Source organism: Candoia aspera, chromosome 2 (assembly GCF_035149785.1).
Source record: "Candoia aspera isolate rCanAsp1 chromosome 2, rCanAsp1.hap2, whole genome shotgun sequence".
In the NCBI taxonomy this organism is placed as follows: Eukaryota; Metazoa; Chordata; class Lepidosauria; order Squamata; family Boidae; genus Candoia; species Candoia aspera.
Genome location: NC_086154.1, coordinates 163,257,908 through 163,270,083, shown reverse-complemented (window position 1 = coordinate 163,270,083; position 12,176 = coordinate 163,257,908). Strand labels below are relative to the sequence as shown.

General features: G+C 44.6%; 1 protein-coding gene across 1 annotated transcript; it reads left to right on the top strand.

Annotated features, from left to right (window-relative positions):
• The first annotated feature begins 4,971 nt into the window (after nucleotides 1-4,971).
• Nucleotides 4,972-12,050, top strand: LRRC23 (leucine rich repeat containing 23). Its single transcript, XM_063294654.1, has 8 exons — nucleotides 4,972-5,180; nucleotides 5,854-6,005; nucleotides 6,729-6,841; nucleotides 7,020-7,273; nucleotides 7,394-7,524; nucleotides 8,704-8,840; nucleotides 9,975-10,236; nucleotides 11,780-12,050. Exons 2-8 carry the CDS (start codon nucleotides 5,877-5,879, stop codon nucleotides 11,819-11,821), a joined length of 1,068 nt encoding a protein of 355 aa, XP_063150724.1. The 5' UTR covers nucleotides 4,972-5,180; nucleotides 5,854-5,876; the 3' UTR covers nucleotides 11,822-12,050.
• Nucleotides 12,051-12,176: the final 126 nt, after the last annotated feature.

The window sequence follows — 12,176 nt, the reverse complement described above, 5'->3', positions numbered from 1 at the left end:
AGAAAAACAGCATGTTTCCTTTAGGAAGGCCCACCCTCCCTCTTCCAAGAGCCACAATTCTTTACCTGCCCATTTCACTAATGTCACCACGTCACTGTGCACTCACTGTGGCCCTCGGCTGCTGTGGTAGGAGCAAAGCAAATGATTGGTTCCTGCTGGGCACATAGTTCCCAACCCACTTGCAATGTAATTAGCAATTGAGGTGGAGGAGAGATTGGCCAGGAAGTGCTGTTTCAGTCGACCCATGGCATTGTGCTCTGTGCTGCACCAAACCCTCTGCAAACTGAGAACAACCACAATGATTTGTAGCCCAACATGTATATTATAAATTAATTAGACACAGAGCCTCTGTCCTCACCCAACCCTCTGTGTCTAATTAAGTGATTAGAGTGAGAGACGGGGGGGAGGGGTACTGGATGTGATGCCCCCTGCTGCCTAGTGAGAGAGCCTTGGGCGACACAGTGAGTATCTGGGTGATGGTTGGAGCTATCAGTGCCGAGAGAGAGAGCTGGTGTGCTGGTGGGCCCACCGTCCCCTCATGGTTGTGGGAAGTGTGTATGGTTGTATGATTGTGTGAGAGAATGAAGGGACCCTTACCTCAAGCCAGGAATTCTAGAGGTCCAGAACTGGAGTCAGCTGGACTGGTGGAGCCTGGGGGATGTGGGGCAGGACATTCCATTGAGGTGGTGACGGGCAGGGGATGTTATGACGGGAGCCGGAGGGTGAGTCATCATAGAGGAAGATGCCCCAGGTGTGGTGTGTTCTGGCCCTCCAGGCTTAAACCCAGGCCCTGGACAGCAGACTCATAGGGGCCCGGGCCTCCGGCTGCTGCTTCTTAACACCAGGTCGGTGAACAACAAGGCCCCCCTCATATGTGACTTGATCACAGAGGAGGGGGCAGACCTGGCGTGTATGACCAAAACCTGGCTGGGCCCGGAAGGGGGAGTGGCTTTATTGGAGATGTGCCTGGTTGGGTTTCGGGTCTGGCACCAGCCGAGATGCCGGGGCAGGGGAGGAGGGGTGGCTGTTGTCATCAGAGAGTCTCTAGTGGCCTTCAGGGGCCCTGCTCCACAAGTAGCTGGTTGTGAGACCCTGTTTTTCAAGTTGGGTGCCTGAGAGCAGTTGAGAGTGTTGCTGCTGTACCAGCCTCCCTGCTGTGTAGCAACCTCTCTGCCTGAGCTGCTGGAGGTGGTCTCAGGGTTGGTGGTGGAGTTCCCCAGTCTTATGGTTCTGGGGGACTTCAACTTGCCATCCCTGGGGCGTGCCTCGGAGGCAGCTCAGGAGTTAAATGGCCACCATGGCGGCCATGGGCCTGACTCAGATTATTCGGGACCCGACTCACACCAGACTTAGTTTTCTTGTCGGAGCAGTGGCAATGGGATCTGAGGGGAGAGTTACATCTTTCCCCATTGTCATGGTCAGATCACGCTCTGGTGACCTTGGGATTCTCATATGCCACCCTCCTCTGCAGGGAGGCAGAACCTACTCGATTGGTCCGTCCCCGGCGACTGATGGACCCAATGCGGTTTCAGAGGGAGCTGGGGGTTATACCTGAGGATCTGCTGCACGGTCCAGTGGACGCCCTGGCTGCTGCCTGGAATAGGGAGACAGCCGGGGCCTTGGATAGGATCGTGCCTGTGTGGCCTCTCTTATCCTATCGAACCTGTGAACCCCGTGGTTCACAGAGGAGCTGAGGGTTCTGAAGAGGATTAAGAGATGCCTGGAGTGCCGCTGGAGAAAGACAAAGACCGAACCTGACCGGACACAAGTGAGAGCTGCAATTAAGGCCTACCTTGTGGCGGTAAGAGCGGCGAAATGCCAATATTTCTCCACTCTTATTGCATCCGCAGAATGCCGCCCAGCGGCCCTGTTTAGGGTCACCTGATCCCTGTTGGGGAAAGGGGAGCCAGAAAATCATCTACAGGGCCGTGCCGAGGAATTTTCGGAGCATCTGCAGGATAAAATCGCTCGGATTCGCTCTATGTTGGACTCCAAGTGTGGGATGGAGTCTGGGGAGATGCCTGGGGAGCGTACTTACCCAGTTATTTGGGAACAGTTTGATCCTGTTGGACCTGAAGAAGTGGACAAGATCCTCCGGACTGTAAATGCCACCACCTGTCAATTAGACCCATGTCCCTCCTGGCAGGTGAAGGCAGCTCAGGAGGTGACGTGTGGTTGGGCCCAGTCGATGGTAAATACATCCTTGCGGGAGGGGGTGTTTCTGGCGGCCTTTAAGGAGGCATTGGTATGCCCCCTCCTCAAGAAACAATCACTGGACCCTACCGTGCTGGATAACTTTCGTCCAGTCTCCCACCTCCCCTTTATGGGAAAGGTGGTTGAGAAGGTGGTGGCACTGCAGCTCCAGAGGATCCTGGAGGAAGCGGATTATCTAGACCCCTTTCAGCCAGGTTTCAGGCCTGGATATGGGACAGAAACTTCATTGGTTGCACTTATGGATGATCTCTGGCGGGAGCGGGATGGAGGCAGTGCATCCATCCTTGCTCTCCTTGACCTCTCAGCGGCCTTCGATATCATCGACCATGGTATCCTTTTGGGTCAGCTCAGGGAGTTGGGGGTGGGTGGCATAGTCTTACGCTGGTTCACCTCCTTCCTCCAGGGCTGGTCCCAGTCACGGCCCCTCCTTTGTGGGGTGCCGCAGGGGTCGGTACTCTCTCCTCTCCTTTTTAACATCAACATGAAACCGCTGGGTGAGATCATCCATCTCCACGGGATGAGTATCATCAATATGCTGATGATACTCAATGTCATGAGTAATGATGGCGAGCAGGAAGGGGCTCCCATCCAGGGTGGAAAACGCATGCGTAGTACTGAGGAATTAAGCAGCCATTCAAAGAGACACAGATCAGGCCCGCCTTAGCTTTTGGGGTTTGTATGTCTGGGTTTTTCCCACGCTTATTCAGTTTGTTAGGATTCTGTTACGTAGCAGTAATAAACACTAGAGAACTACTCCTCGTCTCATTGTGATTCTCACTGTTAGGACACTCAGTTATATATCTCCATCCCAGGGGAAGTAAATGATGCTGTGACTGCCCTCTCCAGGTGCCTGGGGGCTGTGGGGGCCTGGATGGGGAAGAACAGGCTTCAGCTGAACCCTGGTAAGACGGAGTGGCTGTGGGTTAATGGCCCCTCTGCTCCAAGGAACTTGCCATCTTTAGTCTTGGATGGGGTGGCACTGCCCCAGACAGACCCGGTGCGTAACTTGGGGGTCCTCTTAGACTCACGACTCCTGCTTGAAGAGCAGGTGGCAGTCGTGGCCAGAAGGGCCTTTGCGCAACTTCGTGTTGTGCGCCAGTTACGCCCCTTCCTGGAGCGAGAGGCCCTTCGAACGGTCACTCATGCCCTGGTCATCTCCCATATAGACTACTGTAATGCGCTCTACATGGGGCTACCCTTGAAGAGTATCCGGAAGCTACAGCTGGTCCAAAATGCAGCTGCGCAAGTGATTTTGAGTGCTCCAAGATCAGCATATATTACCCCGTTGCTGCGCAAGCTGCACTGGGTGCCAGTTTGCTTCCGGGTCCAATTCAAGGTGTTGGTTATCACCTTTAAAGCCCTACATGGCATGGGTCCAGGTTACCTAAGGGACCGTCTCATCCCCGTTACATCAACCTGTCCCACCCGATCATGCAGAGAGGGCATGCTGCGGACCCCGTCTGCACAAGAATTCCATCTGGCGGGCTCCAGGAGGTGGGCCTTCTCTGCAGCAGCTCCCGCCCTTTGGAACACTCTTCCCCCGGAAGTGAGGCTAGCCTCCTCTTTTTTGGACTTCAGGAAACGATTGAAGACCTGGCTTTGTTACCATGCCTGGAGCGGGGAGAGGAAGAGCCACTCTTGGGGGTGGTTGGCTCCCTAGTCCTGCCGAGGCCGATCTTGCTCCCCTCTGGGTGGTATTAGATCTCCCATTACTTGGATCTCATTACATTTTATATTTATTTATTGATATAAATATTTGTAGATTAATGATATTATTATGATGTTATCAATTTTAAACTGTTTTATTGTGAACCGCCCAGAGTCCCCCATATGAGGGAGATGGGTGGTGATAAAAATATGATGATAAATAAATAAATAAAGTGCTCTTTATTTAATTTACTCCTAATACAGGACACTTTTGTCAAATGATAGGCATGTTAGAAAAGTCTAATGAGGTTATTTATTTACTTGATTCAACTGAGTGTTCAAGGTGGTATTCTGCATTAAAGTAAATGCAGAATAAAAGGTTCAACAACATTCATTAAAAGCAATACTAAAATGAGTTAAAAGCCTGGCAAGTCAATGTTGTGGTAAAAGCAATTTGGAGTGCTATGATGCCTGCATTCAAACAATTTGCTTGGCTGGTTCAGTCTGTTGTGTAAACCGTGGCAGCTGGGATGAATCAGTCACTACAGTTTAGTGTGTTCTGTCAACACAGCCCCAACTTATTATCACATAAGCCTTCGTCTATGAGGGAGATGCAGTGGGTCCTCATGAACCTATTTGTCACGCATGTATAAGAGAGCTAGCCAAGGAATTTACTGGAGTCAAGTCAGAGGGAAATGAGATGGGGAAGGTGCAGGCAATGAAAAGATCTACAGAATAAATAAATTGACTGCACAATAAATACATTGACCGCATTAGTAAGGGATGATAATACCATGTTAGGGTAAATTTTACTGGGTAAATTTGACAAAAGTTCCGTGCTACGTAAGTCAGTGACACAGAAATAAGTACATATGAAAAAGACTACTGTACCCTGAATAAAGAGCAAATGGGGAAAGGACACATTCCCCTAGGATACCAGAAGCAAAGGAGAAAGCAGGCTCCGTGTCCCATATCCCACCAAAGCGACAGAGATAGCATGCTGGCTAGGGAATTCTGGGAGTTGAAGTCCACACGTCTTAAAGTTGCTAAGCTTGAGAAACACTGCTTTAGAGGATCTACTAGACGCCTTATGCAAATCTCGCGGCTCTCGTCCAATCCGCTTCTCCCGCGCTTTCTTCCAGCCAGCCTTTGCCTGCAGCGCTCTTGGCAGTCATTCGGCAGCTGTCGGAGAAGTAACGACGACCGTGACGACAGTGCCCGCCTCCTCCGCAGTGGCCCTAGCAACCAAGTAAACCACATTTAGCGGCAAAGTCCTGCACCAGATCAGCAGCTCGTAGTGGATAGTAGTTACTGTATAGGTACTGCTTCTTCTTTCTCCCCGTGGCCCCAATGGGAGAAAAACAGATAATGGAAGAGTTGAAGGGGGCACGAATTGGGCAGAAGGTGGAGCTTCAGTGCTAGGGGTGGTTGCCTTGGAAAAAGACGAGAATAGGGACGCTAAAAGCACAGGTGAGCAACAGTAATAGAGGGAATTTCAGCCGGTGCAGCTTCTCTCCGCGGTATGTAATAAATTGCATCCGTCCGTTTCCCCACTTTTAGGGGGAGCAGCTAGGTGTAGGGCTTCTGTTTCTCTAAACACCTTTTTGCTGTAGGACTGTTCGAAACACGTCGCTGAAGCACTTGTTAACGTTTTCCTATCTGCGTTCCTGTTTTGCAACTGGCCTCCCAGGAATTGTCTCTTCAACCCCCTAATTGCTCTCCAGTAGATTTTTTCTGAGGTTTCTGACCAAGTTAAGATTCTAGTCCACATGACAGCTGCCGGGAAGATATTTTTGTTTTAAAATGTCTTCAAAAGTCTGGTATGCAAAAGGACCAGCTGAGATGCAGAATGGTTCCTAAAAGCATCTCCCTGGCACCTCTCATAATGGCATCCTGAGATGAGAACATTTTGCCCTTCTCACACTTATATTCAACCGAAATGAGAAGAAATGACCAGTTGCTAAAATTCACTTCCAATTTGTTTATTTATAGCCTGAAAGCATTAACTTTGGAAAATGTCAGATGAGGAACCTGAAGACGATAATGATACTGAAGAAGAAGTTGAAGGAAAGAAAGAAGAAGGGGAGGGGGAGGGGGAGGGGGAGGGGGAAGGGGAAGGGGAAGGGACCAAAGAAGAGGAAGAGGTAAAGCATGTTAATATTTATTATATTTTTTCAATATTTATTTATTTTTATTTATTTATTTTTCAAATTTAAGCACCACCCATCTCACTCAGATAATTATTTATTTATTCCTTCATGGAATTTATCCACCACCTCAGTCCTGGCAGGCAGTAGACAATTTGTTTAAGTTATATTAATACTGGAAAATGTTTTCCCTGCACATCAAAATCAATGGGATTTAAAGGAACTTAATATAGCTCTTAGTACAGCCAATGTAGGATGCTGTTTGCCAAAGATAAGCAAGTTCCTTGCCTAAAGCAGTTTCTGTTCTAAAAATTTAAAAAATAAGAAATTCCTGAAAAAAAGAAGAAACGGCGAAGAAGTTAACTCTTTAGAGAAGTAAAGTGTATGTATGCGGACAGGTTGAAACAGGTCTCAGAACATCTCTGAGTGAGACAGTGGGCCTTGATTTTAAATAAAATTGCTGGGTTACAACCCATGGTTTATTTCACTCGTCTCCATCCTGAACGCTTTGTCTCTGCTCTCTCCCCCCATTCCCCAGCTCTAATGAATAAGACTCCAACCATACACTCACAAAGGAAAGCCTGCAAAAGTGTAGAAGGGAATGTGTGAGAAAAACAGCCATTGCCTCGTCATTCACTCTACAGATACAAAAGGATTGCTGTGACTTGATAACATTTTCTTGTATCTTTCCTTGACTGTGCCTTTTTTCCCCCCTGCCAGCCCCAAGTTTCAACCCCTCTCAATGAGGAGATGTTGAAGGAAGGCCTCTCACTTTTATGTAAAACTGGCAATGGTCTTGCTCATGCCTTTGTGAAATTGGAAGTCAAAGAAAAGTAAGTGTACAGCTATGTTTAAGCCAACACCTGATTGCATTTTCCAGGAGTTCTGTCTGCTTGCCATGGGCTGTTGATTTCTTACTTCACTTCCTGATGGAATAGAAATGTTCAGGGAAGGGACTGGAAAGCTGATAACTGGGGAATAATATAATTTTCCTCCCTCATTTTGTGACAGGGAACTGACAGATATCACTCTCATCCAAAATTTCATCCATTTACGGTATGTAGACCTGGCAGACAACCTGCTCCGTGACCTCACTCCATTGGCATCTCTCACACACTTGTTATGGCTGAAAGTGGATAATAATCGGTTAATCAGCGCCAGCATAGAAGAGTTGCCGTACCTGCAGATTGCAAGCTTTGCCAACAACCACATCAAGGACTCTAATGGCATTATCCACCCACGTTTGGCCAGTCTTAACCTGAGAGGTGGGTATACACTTAAGGATTCTCCTGAACCCAGAGGAAAACATCTCACTTTATGTTTTGTAGGAAAGGAATCCTGGACAAATTAATTATCTTATCACTGCCTATTGTTCTGATATCCAGGTAATGCGATTGAGATAATATCAGGACTGAATCCAGATATTTTGTCAAATCTGCACACATTAGAGTTGCGAGGAAACAGTCTAAAGTCTACAGCTGGACTCTACTTGCCCAAGCTCAAAAACCTGTACCTGGTAAGGGAACTTGTCCTCAAACACCCTTGTCACTGGGTATCAAGTAGACATGGTAACTGTGTACATAATTATACTGCAGAGAAGCCTGAGAAACCTTGGTGGTGTGGAAGGTAGGGCATGTAAATGAAGATCTTTCCTTTTTTGCCTTGTTAAAATCTATTTTTCCAAGTCACTGTTGCTTCAAACGAAGCCCCATCCCCAACAGAGATTTTCCTTGGAATGCAGATAGTAGCTTCAGTGACATAATTTATGCTTGATTGTGGCAGGGTAATATAGTTAAACAGAAGATGTGTTAAATTGCATAGTCTTATGTATTTCAAAGTGGATATGATTTGAGCTATATAAGTATAGAATTACAATCCAAAGTTAGTGCACAATTTCCCAATCTTGACTCTTAATTTCTATTGATGCACTGTAATGATATTTATTTATTTATTTATTTATTTATTTATTTATTTATTTATTTATTTATTTATTTTCTATCCCGCCTTTATTATTTTTATAAATAACTCAAGGCAGCGAACATAGCTAACGCTCCTTCCTCCTCCTATTTTCCCCACAACAACAACAACCCTGTGAGGTGAGTTGGGCTGAGAGAGAGTGACTGGCCCAAAGTCACCCAGCTGGCTTTCATGCCTAAGACGGAACTAGAACTCACAGACTCCTGGTTTCTAGCCCAGCACCTTAACCACTAGAGCAAACTTTGATTCTAGTGTTAAAATTGATCACTGGGGAATATAACGGGGAGGGAACATTAGTGATGACTCAATTTGTGACAAATCATGTGCCAAGAATGTGATTATGCCCTTGCATACTTATTCATCTTAGGGCAATACCCTTATTACGTTTTAGATCACAACAATATACAAACTATCAAGATGTTCAGGTCTCTTAATCAGGCAAAATGTAACAAAAAGGTCTATGGGAGAGAGAGGCAAAATGCTGGATTGATTCTGGAGCCATAGAGTCTGTAGAATTTAGATGGAATGTAAGCATTTCCTCCTAAACTGTTATAAAGCCAAGATAAATCTTTGGAAAAATATACCCCTAAAATTGATTAATTGAAAACAGATGACTAATTTGTAGGTCTCTTATTCTTCATTATTGGGTGAATGTACTCTCGATTGAAATCTAATATTCTGTTTTCTACAGCATACCATGCAATATCCTCTTTTCTAGGCCCAGAACGCCATTATTCTTCTACAGGACCTGGGAAATCTGGAACAACTCACAACTCTACACCTGCGTGACAATATGATTGAAGTGTTGGATGGCTTCTCAGACAACATGAAATCTCTTCAGTACCTCAACCTACGGTAGGTGGATTTCTGTATAGAATGTCAAAGTCACCTTGGAAATAAAGAGAAAATGATATAAGAAGTTATGTTTAAACCATGTCTTCACTGCAAATATCAATCTTTGCATTTTAAAACAGTATACTGGAATGTTACTCCTATAACTTTTGCTGTAACAGATCTTGGCAACAGGGACAACTTTGTGTGGTATAGTGGTCAAGTTACTGGACAAGAAGTGGGGACACCAGATTCTAGTTTACCAATAAGTCACTCTTTCTCAGCCCAACCTACCTCACAGGATTGTTGCATGGAAAAATAAAGAGGGAGCTTTATACAGTATGTGCCTTGAGCCCCCCCACCCCAAAAGTCAGGAGATGGGGCAAAGGCACAGACGGGGCATCTGAATCATATAACACTTGTAAAAGTAATAATAAATGACTTTTTTTGTTCAAAATGAAATGTTAAGGTCAATGAAAATCAAGAGATCAACTTGCCAGTATAATAATTCTCATTTTGCATCTTAAAGCATAATCACAGCATGTTCCCACTAGTGACTTCTGACATCTTCCTAGCACCACTCAGACATCATTGATGGTATAAAGCCTGTTCTCATTACAATTACATCACTGCAATGATCGTTGGGTCAATGTAGATGACGCTATAAGTCACTAGTGGGATCTAATTTAAGATATTCTGGGGTGAACATTAGATTTATAGAAAATAAATAGCAGCAGCCAGCAGGTTTTTAAGCTTCTAAGACATTTACTCTATCTGAATAATGAGCTTTGTCATCTAAACGGTTGCAGTTCCCAATCATTATTAATTTATACTGATCCCAGATGGTCCTAGGTTATGGTTGTTATTATTGCTGTTATTAGTATTAATTAAACTTAATGCTTGTTCTGTGCATAGAACAGCTAACTATGACCATGGCTGTAATGGGAAGATTCTGACACCAGATGTCTTTCTGAAAGTAGAGTAGGCCCACAAAGGGAAGATTTTAAATAGGAATGGCTCAGAAAGAACTTTCTTACTTTTTAAAAAAAAAATACACCATTTATTCTTTACTCTTTGGAATTATGACTTCATTTAAATTATTATTTTTTCTAATAGGGATATTTTGTAAGATTTTGTATCTCTTTCCCATTGCTACAGGGGAAATGCAATTTCACAAGTCCAGGAATTGACAAAGTTGCAAGTGCTACCTATGTTACGGGCCCTGATCTTGTTAGACAATCCTTGTTCTGATGAGTCGGAATACCGTATAGAAGCCCTGGTACTGCTCCCACACCTTGAGCGCCTCGATAAAGATTTCTTTGAGGAAGAAGAACGGGCTGAGGCTGCAGATATACGTCAGCGGCGAAAGGAAGAAGAGTTGGAATTAGCGAGGGAAAGAGAGAGGGAGAAGGAGCTTGAAGTGAGACAAGGAAATATTGGGTTTTTCTAATTAGAGGGATGAGAAGTATAAAGGATCCAGCTCCTTTGTCTTTTGTTACAACTCCTGTAGATACTGTTCTTCTAAGTCTACAGTGATGCTACCAATGGACCATAACTGAGGGGTGGCATGGGGAGAATTGGTGGTGTCCTTTATGTTTTGAGCACTGGATGACGACTGTTTGGATAATATGGATCCTCACCTAGGTTGTTAAACTAATTTGGTTAGCTGTTTAGACACTAACAGCACCTCTGGAGAGCCCTCATGAACTAATATGTTTTGCATTACCTTAATCTCTAATAGTATTTCATTATTGCATAAATTTGTTGCAGTACAAATCTACTTTAATAGAAAGTCTACATTTGATGAAGGGGACCTAGCCCACAACAGTTTAATTTCATAGTAAATTATTTAGTCTTTAAAATTCTACAACATGTTATATTTTTCTGCAGCATATTATTATGATTGTCTTGTGAAAATTTGTAAAAAAATGCAAAGTTGACAGAGGCACAGGTAGAGAAAATTACTGTCCAATTCAAGGAATTACAAAAATACTGGAATCAAAAGATTCTGTTGATGGGTGGATAGAAAAGTGGTTCTGCAGTGTCACTAGGTCTAGAAGGGCCTTTGGAAAACAGAAAAAGTCATTCTATAGCAGAGCTTCTGGAACTGAAAGGAGGTAGCAGATGGTGCTGTCTATGCTACATAGCAAGAGATTTACAAGAGCAATTTTTAAAAAAAGCATAGGAAGCAAACAGTGGAAGCAAACCACTGAAAATAAATCAATAACTCATATTGTCATTTTATAAAACTATGGTACAGCCACACTGAACAAAGGGTTCAACCCCCTTTTCTATAAAGAAGGCATTGGGGGTCTTAACTAAGTGAAGATGCCCCAGAAGTATACAAGGATGTGAGTACAAAGAATCAATAAAGGCGATTAAACATATGCTGAAAATAAAGCATGTGCAAGGAAGTTTTTCAGCATAGACTACATAATTGCCGATCAAATACACTATGATATGGAGACCATCTCTATCTTCCAAACTTTGCAATTGTATATAAGACAATTTGGTGGGAGACAGGTTGATTATTCCATATTAGTCATGATAACTGTCTTAACCAACAGTTAGTACACCTCTGATGTACAGATGAGTAAAACCATACCTGCTTAAATTAAAGGTACAACATCATTTACAGTATTATTTGTAAAATCCCCAGTATGCCCTAGAATTGTACAAAAATAAAAGGCAAATCATTCACTGGGACTGTCTCCTTCATGGGCAATATCCCAATTAATAGGAGTTGATACCCTTGCTCATTGCAGTAGAATTTGCCAGGGAGAATGTCCCTGAAGATTATGCTCCTCCTATCTACTATCTGGGCTATTCTGGTGGTGGTGGTAGTGGAAAATAACTCACTCTTGATGCGCCTGTGTACTTAGAGTGTGCCTGATGCTTTGCCGCCTGAAAGATCCTCACGTGGAAATACTCTGAGCTTGTTCTTTTTCCCCCTTATTTTTCAGGAAGCAGAGGACACCACCCAAGAAGAGTTAGCGACTGAGTGACAGGTAGATGTCAGTCCCTGGGGAGGAATAGGAGCTGCAAGCTGTGTTCCAGAGTCTTCTTCCCTGGGTTGTTCAGCAATGACCCAGATAGCACTAATCTTGGCCTTTTACCACAGAAAGGCGTTGTGTAGTTCCTGGAGATAACCATAGTGGGTAGCATTTGTGGATGCTTGTTTATTCTTTCAATACGCTGTGACTGAAGCATTTGAATAAAAAGGAGTCTGGCAAAGCAAGGCAAAGCGTGTTGCTTTTGGCATCCCATTTCTGCAGCACTGTCCCCCCCTCCCTCCCCCAGCCGCTCCATCCTCTACGTGCTGTTTGCAAAGCTCCCTAGAAATCCTGACTCATCGGCGGC